At 54.5% G+C, this 24103-nt stretch overlaps 5 protein-coding genes across 5 annotated transcripts; 1 reads left to right on the top strand and 4 right to left on the bottom strand.

Moving 5' to 3' along the window:
• Nucleotides 1-978: 978 nt before the first annotated feature.
• Nucleotides 979-14791, bottom strand: LOC6503853 (serine/threonine-protein kinase Smg1). The gene is made up of 8 exons (XM_001963680.4): nucleotides 14055-14791; nucleotides 13614-13989; nucleotides 11283-13548; nucleotides 7689-11219; nucleotides 4932-5236; nucleotides 3511-4876; nucleotides 2114-3452; nucleotides 979-2053 (listed from the first exon to the last, which is right to left on the bottom strand). Exons 1-8 carry the CDS (start codon nucleotides 14344-14346, stop codon nucleotides 1854-1856), a joined length of 9675 nt encoding a protein of 3224 aa, XP_001963716.4. The 5' UTR covers nucleotides 14347-14791; the 3' UTR covers nucleotides 979-1853.
• On the top strand, nucleotides 5975-7582 carry LOC6503803 (histamine H2 receptor). Its single transcript, XM_001963681.3, has 2 exons — nucleotides 5975-6775; nucleotides 6849-7582. Exons 1-2 carry the CDS (start codon nucleotides 6306-6308, stop codon nucleotides 7501-7503), a joined length of 1125 nt encoding a protein of 374 aa, XP_001963717.1. The 5' UTR covers nucleotides 5975-6305; the 3' UTR covers nucleotides 7504-7582.
• Nucleotides 14792-14935: 144 nt separating the features above from the next.
• LOC6503851 (ataxin-1-like) lies at nucleotides 14936-16191 on the bottom strand. Its single transcript, XM_001963679.4, has 3 exons — nucleotides 15783-16191; nucleotides 15494-15719; nucleotides 14936-15411 (listed from the first exon to the last, which is right to left on the bottom strand). Exons 1-3 carry the CDS (start codon nucleotides 15908-15910, stop codon nucleotides 14992-14994), a joined length of 774 nt encoding a protein of 257 aa, XP_001963715.2. The 5' UTR covers nucleotides 15911-16191; the 3' UTR covers nucleotides 14936-14991.
• A 1-nt stretch (nucleotide 16192) lies between these two features.
• Nucleotides 16193-18029, bottom strand: LOC6503850 (probable dolichyl pyrophosphate Glc1Man9GlcNAc2 alpha-1,3-glucosyltransferase). Its single transcript, XM_001963678.4, has 4 exons — nucleotides 17877-18029; nucleotides 16904-17818; nucleotides 16739-16849; nucleotides 16193-16676 (listed from the first exon to the last, which is right to left on the bottom strand). Exons 1-4 carry the CDS (start codon nucleotides 17942-17944, stop codon nucleotides 16226-16228), a joined length of 1545 nt encoding a protein of 514 aa, XP_001963714.1. The 5' UTR covers nucleotides 17945-18029; the 3' UTR covers nucleotides 16193-16225.
• A 1954-nt stretch (nucleotides 18030-19983) lies between these two features.
• LOC6503849 (integrator complex subunit 2) lies at nucleotides 19984-24020 on the bottom strand. The gene is made up of 4 exons (XM_001963677.4): nucleotides 22955-24020; nucleotides 21843-22838; nucleotides 21138-21781; nucleotides 19984-21083 (listed from the first exon to the last, which is right to left on the bottom strand). Exons 1-4 carry the CDS (start codon nucleotides 23768-23770, stop codon nucleotides 20225-20227), a joined length of 3315 nt encoding a protein of 1104 aa, XP_001963713.1. The 5' UTR covers nucleotides 23771-24020; the 3' UTR covers nucleotides 19984-20224.
• Nucleotides 24021-24103: the final 83 nt, after the last annotated feature.

The raw sequence follows: 24103 nt of genomic DNA, 5'->3' as shown, positions 1-24103 counted from the left end.
TGTAAAAATCCTTGTAAAAATTTCGAAAAATGGGTCAAAATTTTCATTGGCAGATTTTGATTGAAAATGATGCTTCTCAAAGTTCTGAGCTCGGGAAGGTATAACATTTCATGATCTGTCAAGTATTAGCCGAGTTATGAACATTTTTCCTTTCGAAAACGGAAAAAAACGGGATCCGGGTTTTAAACCTTTTTTATTGTTTCAAAATATGAATTTTAGATGCACGTTTTAGTGAATATTTTAACTATTTCGCAACCGATTCAAAAACCGAATGCCATTTACGAATCAGGATTCTATTTCCCTTCGATCTGCATCAAAATAATGCAAATAATTTCAAGGAAATACATTTTTGGTCATTTTTTGTCAAAAATCATGAGGGTACCCCTTACAAAAATTTCGAAAAATGGTAAAAATTTAGGGTTGCCAGGTTTTGATGAAAAATGATTCTACTTGGAGTTCTGAGCTCGGGAAGGTACAACATTTCAGGATCTGCCCAGTATTGCCAGAGCTATGCACTTTTTCCTTTCGAAAATGACGAAAATTGAATTCATGATTTTCGAAATTATTTTTCCTCAAAAATCGCAACTTTAGACCCACTTTTTAGTGAATATCTTAGCCATTTTGCAACCGATTCCAAAAGGGAATGCCATTTAAGTATCGTGGTTCTATTCCGCTTCGATCTGCATCAAAACATATGCAGTGTCAAAAAAATAAATTTTTGGTCATATTTTGCCAAAAATCATGATGGTACCCCTTACAAAAATTTCGAAATTTGAGTCAAAAATTGTATAGCCAGGTTTTGATTGAAAATGATGCTACTCGACGTTCTGAGCTCGGGAAGGTATGACATTCCAGGATCTGAGAAGTATCAGCCGAGTTATACGTTTTTTGCGCCGTAAAAATGCCAAAGATGGAATCCTTTTTAAAATATTTTTTTCTTGGCCAAAATCTGATTCTTTATTATCAGATAAAAAGTCATTTCATAGTTGCATTCCGTTTATTCAATAAGCATAAAATTAAAAGTAAACATGGCGCGCGAGCACCCGTCCAGGATCGTGTCCTTGGCGCCGCGTGTGAGCTTCGGTTATATGTATATGTGTGTAGCGGGAGGGGAAGGATAAGGAGCTGCAGTTGTATAATCTTTAATAGAGGTACAGATAATTTGGCAACAACACAATTCAATCAGCTTATACGGTAACAATTTTGCACTTAAGTAAATAAAAAATTATGTTCGACTTAACGTTTACAAATGGGAATAGAAACAGATCCGGTGCAGCGTAAATGAATCTATCTATAATCGAATTTAAGGCAAAGATCCGAGGACCGGAGACCGGAGAACGTAAATGGAAAATTACTGAAACCTATGATTGGGATGTCGAATCCGATGACGAATCCAGGAGCCGGGAGCTGTGAGCTGGAAGCTAGAAGCCTGAAGCCGGCACTGCCGCGACTGATGCTGCTGTGGCGGTTGCTACTGGTACTGCTGCTGCTCCTTCTGCTGCAGCCACTCTACTCCCGGCCAGACACCCGGAAAACTCTAGAGGCGATCTGTGCTACAGTCTGCATGCGTCTCGTCGTCTTATCGTCTTCTATATCGCCTAGGCAACAACAACACTGAGTCGTTGATCTTGGGGTAGTCCGCCGTATACCGTCCGTCGTCCGTCGCCGTTCTCCGCCGTCTGTCGCCTGCCGCATGTAGCCTGTCGTCTACCGCCAGGCTGCAGGATCCCTTGCATACAAAGAGATCCCAACAGGGAGATCCGCTCCTGTGGAGGTGCGCCCCCAATATGTCCAGCTGCGTCCTGCTGCGTGCTGATGTCAGAAGCCCAATTTCGGCCGAGCACTTGTCCGCACTAGACCCACGGCGTCCAGCCCTCGTAGAGCACCGCCAGATTGTCCGGATTGATGGCCTCGCGGATCGCGTATTCCACTTGCTCAGCAACAGTGCTGCGCTGGTTTCCATCCGGATCACGTCCCTCCAGCTTCATGCGGATCTTCTTCCACACGGACACGCCGTAAGCGTTCCGCTTCTGTTCGTTTAAATTGTTGGCGCCTGCGGAACAGATCGAGATTAGAATAGGATTCCTTATAGCAGAGGACATACAGCACTTACCCTTGCAGTGGGCGAAGGTCTCGTAGGAGTCGGTTTGCAAATCGGTGGCCTGTTGCAGGAATTCGTCCATGCTCTTGAAGAACGCGTTGACCTCGTCGCGAGCCACTGTCTGGATCTCCTGGAGCTGTTGCCGCCAGGATGTTAGGAGCGGAACCGGCAGGGTGAGACGCTCGCAGCACAGGTCCTTGCGCAGCTCCACCAGGCGATGGAAGAGCTTCTGCAAAACGCGCTGGCTGTCGCGCAGGTGGCCGCACAGAAGCTGGACGTCCGTGGGCACCATCTTGCTCTGGCCCTGCCCCTGGGCGTCCGCGCACAGGCTGCGCACGTGGAAGCGCGGCACGCTCTCCTGCATGCGCTGAGTCTCCTTGGCCAGGGTGCAGACGAACCGGTGCTTGCTCTGCTGCTCGCACTCCAGCGCGGACAAGTCGCGCTGCACCTTGCACGTGTGCTCCTCCAATAGTCCCTGGACGTCCTCCAGCCATGTGGGGTCGATTGCACCCTCGGGGTCAAGTAGCTCGACCACGGCCTGCTCCACGTTGCTGATCCGCGAGCTGCTAGCCTGCCACTGGCCGTGCACGGCAAGCCACTGCTCCAAGAGCTCCACTAGGGCACGGCCCTCCTCGCCGAGCGCCCTCGGGTACTGTTCCAGGCGACTCACAGCGCCGGCTCCGTCCGCCAGCTGCCGCATCACGGCTAAGTGCCCATTTACCCGGGCGGAGTGCGTCTGCTCCGTGCGCATCAGGCTGTCGATGTGGTTTCGGTTCCAGTTGCTCCTCTGGGCCTGCAGCTGGCCCAGCTGGGCGTCCAGGCCAGACTGCAGCCGCTCTAGGCTGTGCAGCCCGGTGTCCAACTCCAGCCAGTTCTCTCCGACAGCCGCCGCGAGCTTCTGCCGGCTTATGATGTGGTGGCCGCACCTCATCTGGTTTCCTCCGAGCGCCTCCGAGTAGGCCCAGTACTGGGCGGAGGCCGCCAGAGTGTGCAGCTCCAGCTGTTGGTTGAGGAGCGCCATCTCTGCCTGCTGCTGTTGCAGGGCGCCGTCCGACTGCAGGGAGATGAAGAGGCCCTCGCACATGTGGTCCGACTGGGCGGCGTCGCCCAGGCTCGGATTCCCGCCGGGCGGTGGCTGGCACTGGGGGCCCAAGGACTCGTAGAAGTGGCGGGCCAACGGCGGCAGAAGTCCTATGAGGCTCTCGGCCTGGATGCGCTGAATAAGTCCCAGGACGGGGCGGGCCATTTCGCGCACATCGCAGCTCCGACTGGCTTCCAAGGTTTCGCTGACCAAGCCGAAGAAGCACTCGTCGTCCAACACCAGGCTTTCGGTACTCAGTATGGTCAGGTCCTGAAAAAAGGATAAGTTGTCATTAATTGTCCCACAAAGAAGCCACAAAGAAGCCTACCGCTAGCTCCAGCACCTGCGGGTCACGGTTATCCTCTACCAGGAGCTTGAGGCTTCGAACAAGCTCCTCATAGGCGGCCGCCGCCACCTGGAACTGCTCGTAAGCAGGCTGCAGGGCGAGCAGGAACCTCCGCTCAGCGGGGAACTCTCCGCCCGGTGACTGCTTGGCTTCCTCTATCGTGGCCTCCAGGTAGAGCTGGGCGAGGCTGGGGGAGCTCAAATGACACAGGGCGCTCAGCTGGCCGAGGTTCGGCTGGAGCATTAGCAAGCGATAGATGCTGGCGGGCAGGTCGTGCTCGAAGATCTGCCGTAGGTGCGCCAGAGCGGACAACAGGTTCTCCAGCTGGTCGAGATGGGCGTCGGCCTCCTGCTCGTCGATGTTGCTGACGGACAGCACGCCGTGACACATGGAGCGCACCAGATTTATGAGGTGCAGCTGGTGCTGCAGCAGCTCCTCGTCCTCGCCGGCCACTGCAACCTGTTCGTAGGACCCGAAAGCCACGCCGGCTCTGTCCAGAATGCGCAACAGGCTGGCTTTCAGCAGGATCAGGCTGCATCCGCTCTGGCCGATCATGGCGAGCAGTGCCGAAGTCGGGGGACCGAGGGCCTGGGCCTGGGCCTGCTTGGCGGAGAACCTCTGGGAGGAGTTGAGCAGCTGACAGTTAAGATGCATCCAGGCACTCTCCAGGGCCTCCGCCACGCCCAGGATGTCTGCGGTGCAAATGATCGAGCCGGAGGACGAGTGGGAGTTGCCGGAGTTCTCGAGAGCTCCCTCGCCGTACTGCAGATACGACGAGTAGCTGTCATGGAAGCGAACTAGCAGGTTCTGGCGGTGGCTCTGCTCCGGGAAGAAGCCCATCACGGAGGCGTACTGCTGCAGTTGCTCCGAGGTGCGCAGAGCCAGCTCCCCCAGGTGCTGGATCAGCTCGTCCAGTTGCACGCGCATGAGCTCGTAGCCCGGCAGGAGCTGGAGCGCCTTGATGTCGCCGGGACTGCTGAATTCCGCGGCCGCCGTTGCCTCTATTTGGAATTGCAGGAGCTGGGCGTGCAGCTCGGCCAGGTAGTAGGGCTGCAGGCACTGGCCGTAGCTGGTGAGCAGGTTCTGGACCGCCCCGAAGTCGGCCTGGCGCTCGCCGCTGAGGACCCGCAGCGCTTCTAAGTGGCCCCGGCGCACCGCGTGGCGCAGGGAGGCCGTGTTGAAGCTGTGGCTTTCGATCGCCGTGCCCAGGGACTTGATTTCCGCGATGAGGGCGCTGCGTTGATTCAGCTCCTGCAGTTCCTGCTCGGTGGCCATGCGCCGCTCTTGGGCTGCCTGCAACTGCTCCACTTCCTGCTCCATCTCCTGCAGCTGCAGGAGCATGTCGTCCCTGGGGAAAAGAAGTTACCTTCCTGATCCTGGCAAGAGATCCGGGATAGACTTACCTGTTGGCGGCCCAAAACTTCTGAAGCTGACCCAGTTTGGTTAGGAAGTGCTGGCGCTTGGCGTCCCAGTCGTGCGGCTTGTTCCGGTTCTTGTCCTTTTTGTGACACTTCAGCTCCCCAGCTGTGGCTCCTGCTCCTCCCTGCGGCTGCTTGGCACAGAGGGACCTTCGCACCGCCTGGGCGTCGTCGTTAACGGTCCAGTCCACCAAAGGATCATACACGAAGGCCTCCAGGAGGGTCAGCAGCGTCTCGCGCTCCTTGCGCATCACCTTCAGGACGTACTCGCAGCCGAGCCGGAAGGAACCCTGTGGAATAGTTGAAACCTTCATGTAAGGAGGAATATTCCATGGGGCATAAAAGGTGGTGGGTGTCCGGAGGGGTGCAATAAATGGGGCAATTGCTCCATAAATACGCGTATCCATCGGATAGCACGGCCAGTATCTGGTATCTACCAACCGCAATAAATCCAGACCTGGAACAGGGACAGGGACAGAGACAGAACCCAAAGCGGTATCCAGAAACCAGAACCATAACCATGTTCGACATATACGACCTCAAACGGAATAGACGCCTCTAATCGATGTTTACACTGGCAGATTGCCACGTAATTTATGCGATAAGCTCTCTGGGATGGGGGCACCCTTGCATACGTGTCCGGAGTGGTCAGGTGGCGCTCCCTGACGGGTTTCACGACCCGAACGGATATAGACACGATCCCGGAGAGTGTCTCCGCCCTACGCATGTTACTTCCTGCATGTCCTTCATTCTACTCACTAAGCTCCTGACCCCCACGGCAGCTCCTCCGCTGACCCTTAGTTGGAGCTAATTTTAAACTAACAATATGCAAATGGACAAATAAGCAGATAAACATTTGGGAGCACGGAGGAGCGTGGAGGGGTGGCAGCTACTGCACTGGATCCGTTCCTTTATCGTTCTATTTTGGTCCGGGCACTGGGCTAATCTACTAAAACCCCCCAGCGATCTGTTTGGGCAAGCACTCCACACGGCTTTCCGTAGGTTGGCTGTCCGGCTGGGTCGACGGGTGGAAACTTGGCATGGCGGAGCCGTAAGTGGCGGGCTTATCGACGGATTGTGGTTCTCACGCTGGATCTGCTATCAGTTATCAGTTAACTGTTTGGAGGTAGGAGCGGGAACAGGAGCAGGGCCAGGTGGTTCTGGGGGGCAGGGTAGTGGTAATGGTAATGGGTGGAGAATCATCAGCGAAACGTAAACAAACGACGCCCACGATCCAGCCGAAGCGACCCCGAGGGGAGCCGAAGTCCTTGGTGGGTTCGGTCAAAGCCGTGGACCCCATCTGACTACGGCATTTACTTTTCCACGGGCAGTGCGTGCGCTTCGCTTCTGCAGAGTGCCATGGAAGTTTCCAGTCCGTCGATGCCTTCCACCTGGGACTTCCAGAGCACACAGCTGTGGTCCTCCGCCTCCGCCTCCACCCCCGACTCCACTGCCGAAGCCCAGGCCCAGTCCGGGACGAGCGCCCTTAGTGCCGGCCACATCCTCTGGCTGGCGATCAACGCCGTGCTCTTCGTGCTCATCCTGGGAGGCAACATCCTCACCATCGTGGCCGTGCGCACCTGCCGACACCTGCGGTCGGTCATCTCCAACCTGTTCATCCTCTCGCTGGCCGTCTCCGACTTCTGCGTGGGCCTCGCCCTGCCCTACCACCTGGTCTTCTACATGGGATCGGACATCGGCGCCATGCGGGCGCCCTGCCTGCTGCGCTTCTTCTTCCTCATCTGCGCCTGCTGCGTGTCCATGCTGACCCTGATCTCCATCGCTGTGGATCGGTACATAGCCGTGGTCTATGCCCTGCACTACCGAAGGTACTTATACCCATAGCCCTGCTCTGCTCTAGCCCTCTTCCTCTGGAGCTTATATTGTAATACTCTGCCCCAGATACATGACCCGGCGGGTGGCCTATAGCATCATCCTCTGCAACTGGACCCTGGGCGCCCTGGTGGCCCTGCTGCCCGTGTTCTGGAACCGGTGGCCCGAGGCGCAAGCCTGCGAGTTCGACGAAGTGCTCTCGCCGGGCTACATTGCCGGAGTCATCACCCCGGGCTTCATAGTCATCTGGATCTGCATGCTCCTTGTATACTGGCGGATCATGCGGGAGGCCTCCAAGCAGGCCCAGCGCCTGCGCCAGTCGGTGGTCTACAACACAGACGAGGCCACCACCATGCGGAGCCTGCTGCTCCACCCGGACTGGAAGAGCGTTCAGATCGTGGTCTTCATCATGGGCTGCTTCACGCTCTGCTGGCTGCCGTACTTCTGCGTGGCCATCGCCCAGCTGTTCAGCATCTGCCGGAGCAGCTCGATGATCTACAAGACCACCTTCTCCCTGGCCATTGCCAACTCCGCCCTTAACCCGATCATCTACTCCTGGAAGAACTCCGGCTTCCGGCGGGCCTTCGCCCAGACGCTCTGCTGCCGGACGGCGCGGCAGGGCGAGGAGCAGCTGCCAGGGGACAGCAAGCACCGCATGGAGGCCACATCTTCTTCCACAGGCTACCACCATCAGCAGGAGAAGCAGCCGAAGCAGCAGGGGTAGGTGAGACGGAAGGCCACCCCGTGATTTCATGTTGGGATGATGGGAATTAAATGTTTTCACATTACGTGGAACTATCATGGAAGGCTTTCTTTGGATTTTTTCAGAAGAAACGAATACTATGAATTTGAATTCTTCCAGCGAAGAATTTAGAATGCCGCATGAAGATTTCCAGCTTTGTGACTCACCTCTATTCCAGTTATTCCCAGGGCATGAACCAGGTTCTGTGTCAGCCGGAAGGGCACCTTCTCCGGGATGCGCAGCGTCCGCCCCTTCTCGAAGCAGACGTTGTAGTCGATGTGGACAATGTCGCCGCTTCCCAGGTTGATCAGCACGTTGTCCAGGTGGCGGTCGCCCAGCCCGATCACGTACCCGATCATCGACATGACGGACATGCAGCGGGCATAGCGCCGGATCGACTGGCGCCACTCGGCGGCGTTGCCAGCCTGACACCACAGCTCCCGGGCCAGCAGGTCGCCCGGCGTCTCCTGCGAGAGCTCGGCCAGCACCTGGCGGAGCGCCGAGAGAGGCCACTGGCGGCGGGGATCGCTCACCTGGAGGTTGTGCTTTGCCAGGAGCGGGGAGAGCTTACTGTAGAACAGGTCCGTGAATCTCCTCGTGGTATTTACTCCTCCGCCGGCCGCTCCACCGCCCTTGCCACCGGCTGTCTGCATCTGGCGCTGCTGCCACTTCTTGTAGAGGGCGAAGAGCGGCGTCACTCCGTCCACCCAGCTGATCAGCCCGGACTGGGGTCCCAGGGGAATCACCGAGTAGTGGTGCGCCCGGTAGCTACCGTTTCCGGGCGGGCAGTCGTTCCGGCAGGCCATGATGGCGTTCGAAATGGACAGAAACTGCATGATGCGCTCGTCCAGGTGCAGGTCCTCCATTCCCTTAAAGAGGAACGTGTACCTCTGTCCGTTGCTGCCGTAGAAGGCGACCTTCTTGGGCTTCGTCTTAGTGGGGAGGACGCACACGGTGCCCTCCACGCTCTCGATGTACACCTGGTCCTCATCCGGACCGTGGGCGTCCAGTCCTGGCATCGAAATCTGCATCCGCCCGATCCCGCAGAGCACTGGGCTGAGGCTCTGCATTTTGAGAGTGTTTCCGGTGCCGCGGATCATGTTGGACTGAAGCACGTGGTAGAGCTGCTTCAGCTTGTCCCACGCCTCAGGATATCGCCGCGTCCTCAGGGCCTCCAAAGTTACCCGAATGGGCGAGTCGAAGCGCTTTCGAAAGCTCCGCTCGTAGGTAGTCTCCGGCGGACGGTCCGTCAGGGCGGCTAGAGCCTCCACGTCCGCCAGAAGCTGGGGCCGCCAGCAGTTGAAGCGGTTGTTCTTCCCCTCGTGATCGTCCGGCCGAAACTCGGTGGCCAAAGCGTTCACTCGGCTCACGTAAGTATTGTAGATGTGGGCCAGGGAGTGGATCCAGTACTCGTCCCAGAGCAGGCACACGCGGCGCAGCTCCTTCACCATCAGCTGGACGTGCTGCACTGCCTCCGGCGCCTGCTTCGAGAGAGCTCCTAGCAAGTACCCGTAGCAGCAGGCGTCCTCCGTGGAGGGGGCCGGTGGCTGGGGCGTCTCCCCAGTGGACACTGGCTGTTGCTGCTGCTCCCTGTTCGCTCCCACCACCGCGGGGAAGATCACTAGCTGGGGACGACTCTCTGCCAGGCGGCAGAGCAGGGCGCACACGCTCTTCCGGACGTAGGGCTCGTGGTGGTTCAGCCGGCTGAACAGCTGAGGGATGATCACCTTCCAGGGACCGATGGGGGTGTGGCGCAGTCCCTGCTCGAGCACCTCTTGCAGGCTACTGGCGTGCTTCACGATCAGCCGGAGCAAGCGCAGCGTAGTAGTCACTAGATTACTGTCGTCCACATGGAACCGTTGTTCTCCGTCCTTTCCAACCAATCCGCAGCCACTTCCCGCTCCAGCTCCGGCTCTGTCTCCGGCTTCGGACCCGGAGCCCGCCTTCAAAATAAGATACTGAAAGTACGACCGCGCCGCATCCTTGTAGTAATCGTAAGTGTTGGCAATGGCCCGGCGCCAGATCCTTAGGATGGCGTCCAGCACTTCGGGTGGCTTGTCCGCCAGCAGGCTCAGCCGCCGCAGGCACTTCTTAGCCGCCTCGTCGTCCCGAGCGCGGGCCGTCTCCGGGCAGGCCTCCTCGCACTTGGCCGGCGGCTGCTCCATGCTGAGCGCCTGCAGCAGCTCGCTGAGGCGCTCCCCGTCCAGGGGCTGGCTCAGGTCCAGGACCTGGCTGAGGGCCTGCAAGTCCGCCTGGTTGAGCACGCAGCCGCTGTCGACGATCTTCTTGCCCCAGCGGTAGCACCAGTTCCCGTACGCGATCAGGGCCTCCTCGCTGTCGGGGCGCTGCTCCAGGCTGGCGTGTACCAGCCGGGCCACCAGTCGCTCCGCCTGTGGAATGGCCAGGGGCTGGGCCGCCGTGCTGCAGGTTAAGGGGCACTCTGGCAGCTTCTCTAGCAGCTGGACCAGCGCGGTCGAGGGGCTTGTCGCGAGGCCACAGCAGGTGCGGGCGGCTATCCAGTCGGAGAGTTTCAGCAGCAGATCCGCTCCCAGGGCCGAATGGCGCTGGCTGCGCTGGAGGCCCAGGCAGAGCGAGGAGCAGAGGTCGATCGGCGAGCTGCTCTCCGCGTTGCAATGTATCTGCGCCTGCTGCTGGAGGTGCAGGCACTTGGCCAGCTCGCTGTAGCCGCGCACCATCTGCGGGGTGTCCGCCGTCTCTAGAAGCGACTCCTGGGCGATCTCGTCCAGCGGCTGGCCGAAGAACTGGACCAGCAGCGACTGGCATAGCTGGGTGTTTCCCTCCGATCGGGCGGCTGCAGCGGCGTCCAGACAAAGGGTCTCCCAGCTGCCCGGAATACAGTGCTGGCGGAGTAACTGCGTCCAGGCCAGGCAGCGCATGAAGATCGCGCTGGACAGCTGGGGGCGTCGATTTTCTGCGGGACTGAGTGGCAGCAGAGAGAGCGGCTGGCCGTTCGTTATTCTTTGGGCCACATGCCGCAGGATGGTCAACTCGCGACAGTCTCTCTGGTCGTAGCTCGGGTTAAGGAGGCTGTCACGCCACTGGGTGTCCAGGATATTTCGCACCTGGTCGGGCAGGCTGCGCTCCTCTACAAGGTGCTGCAGAACGCGGTTCTCCGTGCGCTGTCGCACATGGACAGAGGCAAAGCTGGCGTGCCCGGTTGTAGATTCATCCCAGCCTCTGGGCCACAAGCTAAGCTCCTGGAGAGCCCCACCTAGCACGTCCATATTGGCGGACTGCTCCTCGCTTTTGGCCAGCAGCCGCTCCAGGGCACTGACCTCCACGTTGCTCTGCTGTAGAAAGGGATTCCGTTCGCTGTCTTCCGGCCGCGTTAGCTGGCGCTGCTTGAGTTCGACCAGCTGCGACCACTGGCCCGTGTCCTGGAGGCACTGCATCATCTGGGCGACCACAAACTGGCGCGTGTGTGTGTCCAGCTCCGGCGGCTGTTCCTCCGTCTCGTTCAAGAGACTGCGGTAGCCGGCCAGGGCGGCATCCTTTCTTCCTCCGGCTTGGTCCGCTGCGCACTGGAGCCACTGGAAAGACTTGCTGCTCTTGGAGCGAGCCCAGAGGTAGAGGCCGCGCAGGGAGTCAGACTCCTGGCAGCAGACCCATGCCCAGGCCAGGTACACGATTGCCTGGCTGTAGGTGGCGTCCTGGGCCTTCTGGGTGAGCAAGATTTTCTAAGGAAACAAATTACAATTAGAGTTGAGTCTTGATATGATCTCGTCTGGACGATTACTCACCTGGGCGTATCGGATCACCAGCTCCGGCTGCTGCACATGTACGGCAATAATGACGACTCCGATCCGGATGCGATTGAACCACGACTGGCAGGTGGGGTTGTTCAGACGAAAGAAGGCCGCCACCGGCTTCTCCGGCGGACGGAGGGCAAACGCGCTGCCCTCGGCTGCGTTGTAGATTAGCTTCTCCAGGGCGTCTAGGAAGCCCAGCATCAGGACCAGGTTGGACTGCATATTGGACAGCTCCTCCAGGGTCAGGGTATCCAGGGCAGCGCGCTCCTCCTCCTTGCCACAGCCACTCAGTTGCCGGGCGTGACGCATGATGATGGCCTCAAAGCCGAGGAAGGTCTCCTGCGGCTTGCCCAGCGTCGTCCGGAGTCGCTGGTCCACGCAGTACCTGGCCGCCTCGAACTGCATCCAGGCGGTGGCCAGACGCTGGCAACGACGTGTGCACTGCGACAGCTTCTCCTGCCGCTCGTCCTGGGGTGCCACTTGACAGCTGCGCACGAAGAGGTCCCGTAAACTGTTGGTCAAGGGCTGCTGCTCCGGGTGCTGCAGGCGCTCGAAGAAGTCCCGAAACACGCTGTCCCTTACCGCACTGCACTGACTCATCCGCTGCTGCCACACACAGACCCTCCGGCTGCTCATGCCAGGAATGGGTGTGTCGCCCCCGGTCAGTGTGATTCGGAGGGGCAGTTTGGCGTAGATCTGGCTGAAGGGAGTGTGGCCGTTCGGCGATAGCACCTGCAGTTGCTGCAGCGCCATGTCACGGTAGAGAGTAAGCAACTCCAGCAGGTGCTCCTGCTTCTCCGGGCCGTAGTCCAGAACAATCTGGATGCAAGCGGCGCTCTCCTGAGGGCTCCACTTGCAGGCAGTAGTCACCAGGCTGCGGCAGATGCTGAGAAACTGCTCCTGATCCAAGAGGAGGTCGCATCGGTCGCGACACTCATTTAAAAGGACCTGCAGCCACTGGAGTAGTTGGCGAAGGTTTTGAGGATTCAGCAGGCCGGCGTTCTCTAGGACTGCGGCCAGGAAGCGCAGGATAGTGGCAAAGTTGTTGGCAGTCGGCGAGGTGTTCTCCGACAAGGGCTGCTCTTGATCTCGGAGCAGGCTGGAGTTAGTGCGGAAGTTGTGGTTGGCCTGGCAGTGCACCACCAGGAGATTGATGATGGCCTGGTGGGTGGAGGGGTATCGGCTCCACAGAGCCAGGTCCTGGGCCCGACAGTTCGTCAGCAGGAGCTCCAGGATGGATGGCTTGCAGGCATACATCCCAATGATGGATGATGTTTGCTTGGCGAGGGCTGCTAGGGCTGTCAGGTGGAAGACAAGAAGGACGCTGCATTCGGTGGCCCTCCACTGGGAAAGAGAGTCCTCGACGAGCATGGCTCCCATGCAGTGGTCGATGTCCTCGACCAGGTGCTTGTAGGCCTGCTGTAGCAGGGGCACATTCCGGATGAGAAGCGTCTCCTGGCAGGTGCGGAGTAGTAGCTTGTAGGCTGTGCCACATGGATCGCCGCGCTTCACCTCCGCCAGGTAGGGATCGCTTTGGAAAATCAGTTGCACTAGGCTTGCGGGCAGTCGGGCCCGCAACCTCCTTACCGTGCAGAGCAGAAGGTACAACGTGCTCTGTCGTTGGGCCTCACTTATGAGGCTCATCCGTTCGAACTGGCCTAGAAGCAGCATCTCCAGGGTGTTCGGATCGAGGCCCCCGAACCCATTCATCAGGCAGATGCAGAGCAGCTCGTTGATGTTAACTACCGCGTCCGTTTCAGTGTCCTCCAGAAGACTGGGCAACATCTTAGTAAGGTGGTCCACAGCCAGCTGCACAATGGTCTCGCAGGCGGCCATGCCTACGAAGATTTGCATACGGGCCAAGCACTTGAGAAGCGTGTTAAATGCCCCCACAAACGCTCCAACCCGTTCCGCTGGCTCTGCTTCCTCCAGCACAGTGATGTCCTCGACGAACTGCGCCAGCAGGCCATAGCTGAAGTCTATTTGTTTGCTGAAGTAGGGCGTCAGCTGCTCCAGCACCTGGGCGCAGTGCAGCTTGAGCTCCTTGGGCTGACCGGCCTCCAGCTGCCATCCGATGACAATGTCCACCACATCCGTAAAGTGGCACTCGAAGGCCTCCCGGTAGATGTACGAGAACTGGACCAGTGCATCACTCACCGCAGTAAAGCTTTCGGCGTTTTCGGCGCCTTCCAGAAAGTCCTTTAGCATCAAAACTATTTTGTCGGCATATGGATGAAGGTCGCACTTGGAGTCGCAGCTGCGTGGTATACGGATTAAATTAATCTGCGGTTAGCGGGATATAGAAATATTTCAGGGATTCACCTCATCGTGGTGCGCAACGCCTGGATCAGGTGTTTCTGCAGGCGCTTTGCTCCGGTCCGGTAGTTTTTCACAATGAACTCTTCGTAGATGGGGTACGACTTGCGGTTGATGTACCCGATCACGCCCAGGATCTTACTGCACTCCTCCAGAACTACGGGCGTGCACTGCTTGAAGAGCGTTAGCATGTTCTCAAGGATCCAGACAAAGGAGCAGGACAGGTAGCCCATGTTGATGGGCGTCCGCACTGCCTGATGGAGCTTAGCACACAGATCCAATGCGGCTGTGGGGTTCGTTTCGTTACACAGTCGTCGGATAATTTTGGAGAGACGCAGGTCCTCGCCATTGTTGGCCACATCCTGAACCCTGCCGGCATCACCTGAGTGTGAAACAACAATGAGAACCTCAGACAAAGGTTAAGCGAAGGCCTAAGGCTAAACTTACCTTTGTTTTGGTAACATTTTCGGTGGCCTTTGGTCATTTCCTGCTGGTTTACGTTGCGCAGTACCAGCTGATGCCCAGATAGGGGCCCTTGGGTCCATTGGGCGTCGCTGATGACGACGCTGCTGCTGCTTCCGCTCCCGCTTGCATCGACAGGGTTGTTGTTCCGCAGAACCCGATCCACCAGCTCCGCGTGTAGAGCTGTGGCCACCTCATCCTCCTGCGCCTCATTAAAGTTGTCCGGCTGCAGCGCGTTTTTCATCGAGGCGACTGGCGGCGGCGCGAGCGCGGACATCTGATCTCCTCCACATCAATTCTCCCCGGTTCTGCTCCACTGTTTACACCACAAAATTAGCTGTTATTCCTTGTATTGGGTCGTTTTTTGGTCGAAACACTTATCAATTGAGTTAGTGGTGGCCCACCAGTAGTGTAAATCACTATCGATATGTGCCACCTCGGCTTACTGGGCCATCGATGACGCGGACAAACTATCGAATAACGAAAATCTTTGGAAATCTATGCCAAGAATCCTTTAAAATCTCATTTCATCTCTGAATCCACAAAGAATTCTGCATTGCCAGGGCTCTCGTTATTTATTTCCAGAGAGATACAAATTATGTGTGTAATAATGTCGACAAAAAGCTACTAGATTTAAATTCCTTCCTCAAACATGTTCGCGTTTGATCCAACTTTGCATTAACACGATCGCTGGAAATCGCTGTAAGAGGTGGCCAACCTGTTGAATGCAGTCTTACAACAATCGAAAAGAGACAAGAATCTCTCGTGAGTCACGATCATTGAAACTGTTGAATGTAAATGTTATCGAGAATCTACCATCTCTTATCCGTCTTGGCGGGAAAAATCCGATAACGGAAATACTGAAATACATATCTTAAATATTTATTTAAAAAATAAATTCAGAGTTTTTTTTAATTTAAATTTAATTATAGAAAAACTCCGCTCCGAAGTCACTTCTATTTTGTTCCTCGGATCTCTGCCTCATCTTTTCGGCAATTATGTGCTGAGTGTAGGCAGCCACAAAGTTGGCCATCTGAGCGTACATCTGGTAGGGATTCCGGTTGGGCGGCACCGGGTACGCACCATGAGGCGGGGACGAGGCCGCAACTGGATACTCATTCGCTGTAACTGGAGCCGTTTCTGGCACTTGGGATAGAGCGGGAGTGGATGGGGCCACCGGAGCCACGGGTAGCTGGCGGGGAACCAGTGATAGGCAGATGTCGCCCACCTGCAGTTGCTGACACCTGAGCTCGTACAGCTGCAGCGACGCTTGCGGATTGCACGAAGCCCAGCCTTGGCCATAAACAAACAGGGGATGGGCCGGCGCCACCTCTAGGTTTACCTATAAAAGATGAAGAACGTAATTTATGTTTTACCATCTTAAATACTTTCTAAAAATACACAACAATTCACTCCCAACTCACCTTGGCGTGCTGGTTGTCGTAGCTGAAGGTGATGGTCACCTGGTGATCTCCTCCGCCAGTGCCGTGGTCGATCCTTACCACCGTAGCCTCACGCAGTTCGAAGCGCTCGTTGCGGAGCGCCGACTGTATAAAGTCCTCTGTGCGAATGTCCTCCACGCGGCGTATGGCGCCAGAGGACAGCTCAATGTAGGATCCGCGTTGAAAGCACGAGTCGTCCGAGTCCTGACTGCAAGACAAGGGATGAGCTTCGGGAGCACATTTTACCGAAAACCTTAGCTATTCAGCTTACATGCTTGCACTCTGACCCTGGGGCGGTCTCTTGAATGGCTCGTAGCCGTAGCTGGGCGAGAACTCCATGTGCAACTGCATTATGCTTGACGAATAGAAGGATAACCTGTTCGCTGGGTGGGAAACCATCAACTGAACCGCTAGCCATTCGGTTCGATTGATATATTCATTCAGTCCGCGTATTTTCCGCGGGTTTTCCAGGAATCTCGCCCGGCCGCCGGGCTGTAAGCTGTTGGCTGTTTTATGGCCCTAGCCCCGACCATAATCTCATCTTACTACCTGGCCTTACAACCGCGGGACGATTTCCGCTTAACGCCTTTTGTTTATGGCGCAGGCATTGTTTATCATCCCAGCCAGCGGCGCCGTGCTGGCTGTTGCCCCAGGCGCCTTGAGGACAACGAAACGAAAGTGTTTCTGCTGAATCCTATTCGAGGACCTATGTATTTATTTGGTCTTTCGTTTTTTCTTTCGAGTCTTCTCGACCGTCTCCGCGGACGACGAGGAGTGCCATTTCGCGTGCGAACCGATGCCTAGGGCGTACAGGTAGTAGCCCCCGAAGAAGTAGATCACCCCAATTGCCGAGTACACGGAGGTCAGCAGCAGGGGCAGAAATGGCAGGCGCCTGTGCCAGCCAAGCAAGTGGGCCAGCAGGTGCTCGTAGAGAGGGATTGCCAGAAAGCCGAGAACGTAGAGCCACTCGAGCACATGGAAGCCCCGAAAGCCGGGAAAGACACGGTACAGCTGGCCGTACAGCATGGCCACATAGGACATATACAAGGAGTAGCGGGGAATGAACAGATCGGGGTCGAAAAGCAGTGGGAACAATGAAAAGTAGCCGGCAATGGCCAGGATGTAGGCGTATCGGGCATCCTCACGATTCACCACGGTGAGCAAGCTGCAGGAGCGTGGGGTTGGAGTAAGTGGGTACCTTTCAGAGTTAGTAGATAAGGTACTTACCACAGCGGCAGAAGCACCATTAAAATGGCCTTTTCGTGGACGTGCCAGCCAAAGACAAAAGAAGAGCAGCCACAGAGGACTACGGCGCGCAGGAACACCAGAGGGCTTTGGCTGTGGAATTGAATTCGCATTAGTTGCGTGTAACCTAGGGCATAAAGCATTTACCTTTTGGAACTCCTGAACAGCTTCACCAAAATGGGCAGCATGAATAGAACAGTCAGTGCAAAAGTGACGGGCGGTGAGATGCTGGGCAATACCAAGTGCTTGACCTCCTGCACTAGTCCCGAGGTGGCTCCTGCCCCATCAGCCTTTACACGGAGAGCGCTCGCAAGCACCTTATCGGCGCTATTGTACAAAGCCCAGAAGTTGGGCGCCCAGTAGGCGTGAGTCAGTCCCCGCTTGAAGGGAAACAAGCGGGAGAGCACCTGCGGAATCTGCTCAAAGAAGGGTCCAAAGGAAGCGGCAAACGGCGAAAGTCCCACGGTTAGGAGCTTCAGAAATGCTTCGATCTGCGATTTAATGCCCACTTGCTCCAGGCAGTAGAACCTCAGAAGGTAGACCCCGAAGGCCGGGGCCAAATAAAGAAATATGTGTTTGAAGTTTAGCAGGACTGCAAAGATAAAGGCGCACCACAGGAACCTCCGTCGCACAAGGAAGCTGATGCTCAACAGCAGGATGCCAAACAGAAAACCATTGTATTGGAAGTGAATGTGGTCGACGAAAAGCAGTCCGACGTTGAGCAACAGGATCATGGAGGCAGCAAAGTGCTGTTGAGTATCCCGTGCCAGGCCCAAAGAGCCCAGACAGCTGCGTACACCCACAACGTAGACCAAATCTGTCGCGATAACTGACAGCCGTTGGAAGTACACGGTGCCCTTTGAATCATAGTTGAGGTTCGATACCTCCAACATTCGGGGATCCACGTATTTTGCCACATGCGATAGGAGCCACTCAAAGTAGGCGAAGAATGGCGGGTAGTCCAGGGTCCATTCGCTGGTAGCATCCACATACCATTGGTTAAGGGGCAGGCTGTGAGTGATTGCCAACCAGTTGCGATGCACCTCGAAGTCCGTGGAGTGGCTAGGGAAGAAAACGATTAATGGTGACCCAAAAGGCAGTTAAATCCGACACTTCTTACTATGCCGGTATGAGCAGGATCTTTAGGCCAATACTGATGCCCACAAGGTGCCAGAAAAGGTCCTTCATCGTGGAGCAATCACAAATCCTTATCAGAATTCCACCGGCGCCACGTATTAGAGATGGAAAACAATCGATAATCAAACTTCGATTGTCGGTGCGATATCAGCAACCCAACACATCGTATTGGAGAATATCGTAAATAAGGGATTTTTCCGAGCAGGTGAGAGGGAATTTTCTTTTAAAAAATTAAAAAACAATAAAACATGTATTTAAGGAATGTTTTAAATGAGGGACTAAGCTCCTGGTAGCTGTGATCACAGACATGAATATCTCTTCCCGATCGGATGTAAATTGGAGGAGTTATCGTCATCCGAAGGTGGAGCAATGGGGGAAACCGTAAATAATGAATTTTCAAGGGGTACCCCTTGGAAAATTTGGAAAAAATTGAAAACGGTATTTAAGAAAAGCGTTGTATAAGGGATTCAGCTACTGGAATCCCTGATTACAGAAACGTATACCTTTTCCCGATCGAATGTAAATTGAAGAAGTTATCGTCATCCAAAAGTGGAGCAATGGGGAAAACCGTAAATGATGAATTTTCAAGGGGTACCCCTTGGAAAATTTGGAAAAAATTGAAAACGGTATTTAAGAAAAGCGTTGTATGAGGGATTCAGCTACTGGAATCCCTGATTACAGAAACGTATACCTTTTCCCGATCGGATGTAAATTGAAGAAGTTATCGGCATCCGAAGGTGGAGCAATGGAGAAAACCGTAAATGATGAATTTTCAAGGGGTACCCCTTGGAAAATTTGGAAAAAATTGAAAACGGTATTTAAGAAAAGCGTTGTATGAGGGATTCAGCTACTGGAATCCCTGATTACAGAAACGTATACCTTTTCCCGATCGGATGTAAATTGAAGAAGTTATCGTCATCCGAAGGTGGAGCAATGGGGAAAACCGTAAATGATGAATTTTCAAGGGGTACCCCATGGAAAATTTGAAAAAAATTGAAAACGGTATTTAAGAAAAACGTTGTATGAGGGATTCAGCTACTGGAATCCCTGATTACAGAAACGTATACCTTTTCCCGATCGGATGTAAATTGAAGAAGTTATCGTCATCCGAAGGTGGAGCAATGGGGAAAACCGTAAATGATGAATTTTCAAGGGGTACCCCTTGGAAAATTTGAAAAAAATTGAAAACGGTATTTAAGAAAAGCGTTGTATGAGGGATTCAGCTACTGGAATCCCTGATTACAGAAACGTATACCTTTTCCCGATCGGATGTAAATTGAAGAAGTTATCGTCATCCGAAGGTGGAGCAATGGGGAAAACCGTAAATGATACATTTTCAAGGGGTACCCCTTGGAAAATTTGGAAAAAATTGAAAACGGTATTTAAGAAAAGCGTTGTATGAGGGATTCAGCTACTGGAATCCCTGATTACAGAAACGTATACCTTTTCCCGATCGGATGTAAATTGAAGAAGTTATCGTCATCCGAAGGTGGAGCAATGGGGAAAACCGTAAATGATACATTTTCAAGGGGTACCCCTTGGAAAATTTGGAAAAAATTGAAAAAAAGCGTTGTATAAGGGATTCAGCTACTGGAATCCCTGATTACAGAAAGGTATACCTTTTCCCGATCGGATGTAAATTGAAGAAGTTGTCGTCATACGAAGGTGGAGCAATGGGGAAAACCGTAAATGATGAATTTTCAAGGGGCACCCCTTGGAAAATTTGGAAAAAATTTAAAACGGTATTTAAGAAAAGCGTTGTATAAGGGATTCAGCTACTGGAATCCCTGATTACAGAAACGTATACCTTTTCCCGATCGAATGTAAATTGAAGAAGTTATCGTCATCCAAAAGTGGAGCAATGGGGAAAACCGTAAATGATGAATTTTCAAGGGGTACCCCTTGGAAAATTTAGAAAAAATTGAAAACGGTATTTAAGAAAAGCGTTGTATGAGGGATTCAGCTACTGGAATCGTTGATTACAGAAACGTATACCTTTTCCCGATCGGATGTAAATTGAAGAAGTTATCGTCATCCGAAGGTGGAGCAATGGGGAAAACCGTAAATGATGAATTTTCAAGGGATGAAAATTATGAAAGAGCAAGACACATTTTATTTCCTTCGGGACGTTCTACAAATATTTAGGTAAAAAAGGACCATGGATTTATTTAATGAAGAAGTTTTAATAGCTTACTAAAGGTTTATTATCTTAGAAATTAGCTTTTTACTTAAACTATTTTGGTCATTTTTTATGAATTTTACATACAATATTATATTAGGCCGAGGGCGGGGAAAATAAGTGGGGGATTTCTGAGGATTAGTCGCCTCCTACTAATACAGTTCAGATTTCTGCATGACAGCCGTGACAAGCGCCTTGAACGCATCCTCGATCATGGTGATGTGAAGCTGAGCATCCCGGTACGAACAGAGCTTGGCGCTCTCCGTGAGCGGCATCTGCATGGTAGTCACGCCCAGCGACGATTGAGAGTGCAGACTACGGCCAGTGGTCATCAGTATGTTGACACAATCATCCGCTAGGATGGGGAACGTCTCCACGAAGCGCACCATGGCCGGTAGGATGTTCCGAAGGAACTTGCACTTGGCTGAGGATGTGAGGAGGGACAACGTGGTCTGGATCACGTTCAGGCAGAACTTTGAGACTCCCAAGCTCTTGGGTATCGAGTAGTTCAGAACCAGGTGCGAGGTGAGCTCAATGGTGAAGATCTGCTTGTCCATCTCGGTTACATTGAGGAACTCGTGCACAAAATCAATGCAGATGTGCATCGACGGTACGCTAGCCACGATCATGGGAATGACGGACTTGGGGTACGTCTGGAAGTGGACCAGTTTCGCCAGCGAGGGCTCTGAAATGAAGGCCTGGTGGACGTAGGTACCTATGATGCCCTGGATTTCTCGCAACTCCAGATGTGAAACCCGGTCGTGGGCTTTGCTCGCCTTGTATTCGAGCACCTCCAGCAGAATGTGAACGGCGGCACTCTCCTGCGAGGCAATCAGCGTCGTCTTTAGCTCCTCCCGATCCGCATCAGTCTGCACCAGGCCGTTCTTGTCCAGCACCTGTTTCTGCTGCATGTGCACATTGAGATAGGTCTTTGAGGCGGCCAGGCTCCCCTTGAGGATGCGCAGCAGAATCATCAGCAGATATGGAGAGCAGAAGACGTGGCGAGGGCAACTGCGGGAGGAAACATTATTAGTTTGGCGCGACAGATCTATATGATTAACCCACCTTAGCACTTCCATGGGCTCCAGAAGGCTCTCGTTGCCAAAGGAGCGCCTGTTGATGGAGTCTGAGCTACTGGTGATCGCCCGCAACGACATAATCCACAGGGTGGTGGGCAGCACAGCGTTCAGGCGCAGCCATAGATCGTTGTATAGGTCTTTGATATACCGCGGCACTGTCTTCTCAAACACCATCGGCATGTGCTGCACAAGCTTTTGGCCATATTGCGCCAGCGACTCTGGCGGTAGTTGGAGCAGTTGCTTAAATGCCCGAATGGCCAGGTGCGGCTTCGATTGAATAGCGCCTAGGGCCTGATCCAGTTGCTCCGGTTTCAGCTCTCGCTTGCTCACCACAACCAGCGGGGGATTGCCCTCCGCCAGGTTTTGTTCCTCCAGCCAGTCGTCGACCATGCTGAGGTGCGGGTAGTTGGAGATAATAAGTCGCAGCAGCGGGTGGAACAACGACAGATAGTCGTGGTGGTAGTGGTGCGCCTTCTGCAGCAGATACTTCAGTGGCAGTCCGCCCAAGAAATTGTTCGAGTACTCCTTCTGCTTACGCCCGCCCAGGGCGCTCAGGTTCATCAGCCGCGTGTCCTCGTACAGCATCAGGTAGTAAATCATAAGGAGCTGGGCCGTAAGTGGGCAGCTTACCTGGAGAAAAAGAAATCCATTAATATAGTCAGAGCAACGAACGTGGCTGCCTGTATCTCACCTCTATGGAAGAGAGCTCCTCACTTTCCACCATTGGGGGCAGCTCCTCGGCAAAAAACGTCAGCTTCGAGGTGCGAAAGACATGCAGAATTTCCGCCTCTGTGAACGGCCGGTGCATGTGGTCAATGTTCACCTTTCCGGTGGGATTCGGTATGATCAACGTGTTTACAAACACCTCCACCAAGGCGGGCATAACCGGATGCACGGGCCGCACAGAGCTGCAGATCTGCTTGAAGATCCACGCCTTGATAGGCACCTTGTGCTTTAGGAAAGTCCGCGACTTCAGCAACTGGTGTATGCAGTGCACCGGCAAGTAGCCGGGAATGGTGCCGTTCAGATTCGGCGTCACCGGGACGCGAACTGCGTGTAGTGCCACCACCTGTTCCGTGAAAAGATCCTGGGTAAAGAGCTGCTTAATTCGGTTGGTGCTATTTGGCCGGATAGGTATTTTCATGGCCAGGGTGGAGCAGACCATTTCGCTGATCGCTGAAATCTGGTTGCTGTGAAAGTGGATGGCCAGCAGGAGGAGCATCTCGCCGAGGGACGAGCTTGTCCCAGATCGTTTGCAGAAGAAGGCGTCCTCGCGAATTAGCCACGTAAGCCACTCCACCGCCTTGTTCTCCAGAGGAACGGTAGAAACTAGCGATGGACAGGCGATGAGCATGCAAAGGGCCAGCGTCACGAATCTCACGCCCGAGGGCGTTGCCTGGGGGCAGCTGGTGACCAGCTGGGACAGCGCGTTTATCTCGTCATCGTTGAACTTTAGGCCGCCAATACCGCGGAGGGCACAATAGAGGCGTAGCAGTACCGCTCCTTGCAAATTGAAGTCCCGCAGCTCTGTCGCCTTGCTGGTCGTTTGAATCACCTTCTGCAGCAGCTCAACCCGCACCAGGTTAAGTGCGTCGCCCTTGCGCTTCTGGCTGGAGCGGATGTAGACGGCGAACCACGAGCGCAGGTTTTGATCGTTTCCCAGCAGCAAGCCCGTGAGAAAGGCAATCTTTCGAAGTGGATGGGAGTGACATGAAAAAGAAAGGGAGAGAAATAGTCAAACTTAGTCTGAAGAAACCAATCGAACTAGTACTATGCGATTTATGAAAGATGCCATCCACTTACCAGGTCCTCTGGATGCTTTAGGGTCAGCTTAAGCATATATGAAGGCACCTTCAGCATTTCCACGCACATGGAACGGTTGGCCAGCGCCTGGGAGGGGTTCATCTCGCTGAGCGCCATCAACAGGGTCAGCCGGTACTTACCATCGGAGCCCTCCTCATCACAGTTGGCTATCACGTGGGACACCACGTCGCGATAGCAGTCCGGGAAATTGGCCACCAAAGCGCAGATAATTCTGTGACCATTCGGCACATGGACGAGGGCATCAGTCAGTTCAAGGATATTCAGCAGAGAGGGCAGCTCGGCCAGGGCTATGCAGAGGATGTCCACCACTTCCTCTAGGTAGATGCCATCGTCGAGGATCTCAGAGTGGGCAGCCGGTTTCTGCTCCGAAACCTGCTGCTGCAGATTGAAGATCTCTGAGAGCACCACACGCACCTTCCGGGCCACGTCCGCCCGCTCGAAACCCAGCGCAATACCGGACTGCAGACCATATTCGTGCTGTTGGCCCTCGAAGTAAACGGACTTCTGTCGCGTTTGCAGCTCCTTCTTGAGCTCGTTCTCCAGCTCGTGGTAGTTGACCTGCAGGTAGGAAACTATGCTGTTCACCACCTCGATGCCGATGAGGACGGCCAGGATCTGCTTTCGCGATTCCATCGATGACTCCGTGTTGTCTAGCGGCGATAGAAGGCTCATCCGGACCAGCGATGGCAGCACCGGCCGGATCTCCGTCTCCGGGTAGCTGGCCAGCAACGTGATGTCCAGGTTCTGCATGGCGCTGAACACGCGCGACGTCACGTCGTACATCTTTACCGGCATCTTGTACAGATTCGGCTGCGGATCCAAACCGCAACTTGTTGCTCTAGCTTATCGGTGCTCCTGCGATCCGCTTCGTTCGCTTGGCTATCGGTGGACCAAGCGGGCGGGCACTCCCGCTTGCCGTTTGACTCCTCGTAAACTATCTTTGACCAGGATTCTCTGGAAAATCATAGAGGCCCCCGCATCCGTATCCGAAACTTGTCCAAAGTGTGGCTGCCCCAGGACAAGGAGTCCACCCGCATTCTACTATATCTGAAACGGCCACACTGCGCAGGGCTTTTTTACCGATCCGGCATCCCTATTTTTCAAATACTTAAAAGTTTTATATCCAAA

The sequence above is a fragment of the Drosophila ananassae genome, chromosome XL (assembly GCF_017639315.1).
Source record: "Drosophila ananassae strain 14024-0371.13 chromosome XL, ASM1763931v2, whole genome shotgun sequence".
NCBI lineage: Eukaryota > Metazoa > Arthropoda > Insecta > Diptera > Drosophilidae > Drosophila > Drosophila ananassae.
This window is presented reverse-complemented; position numbering and strand designations above follow the sequence as displayed.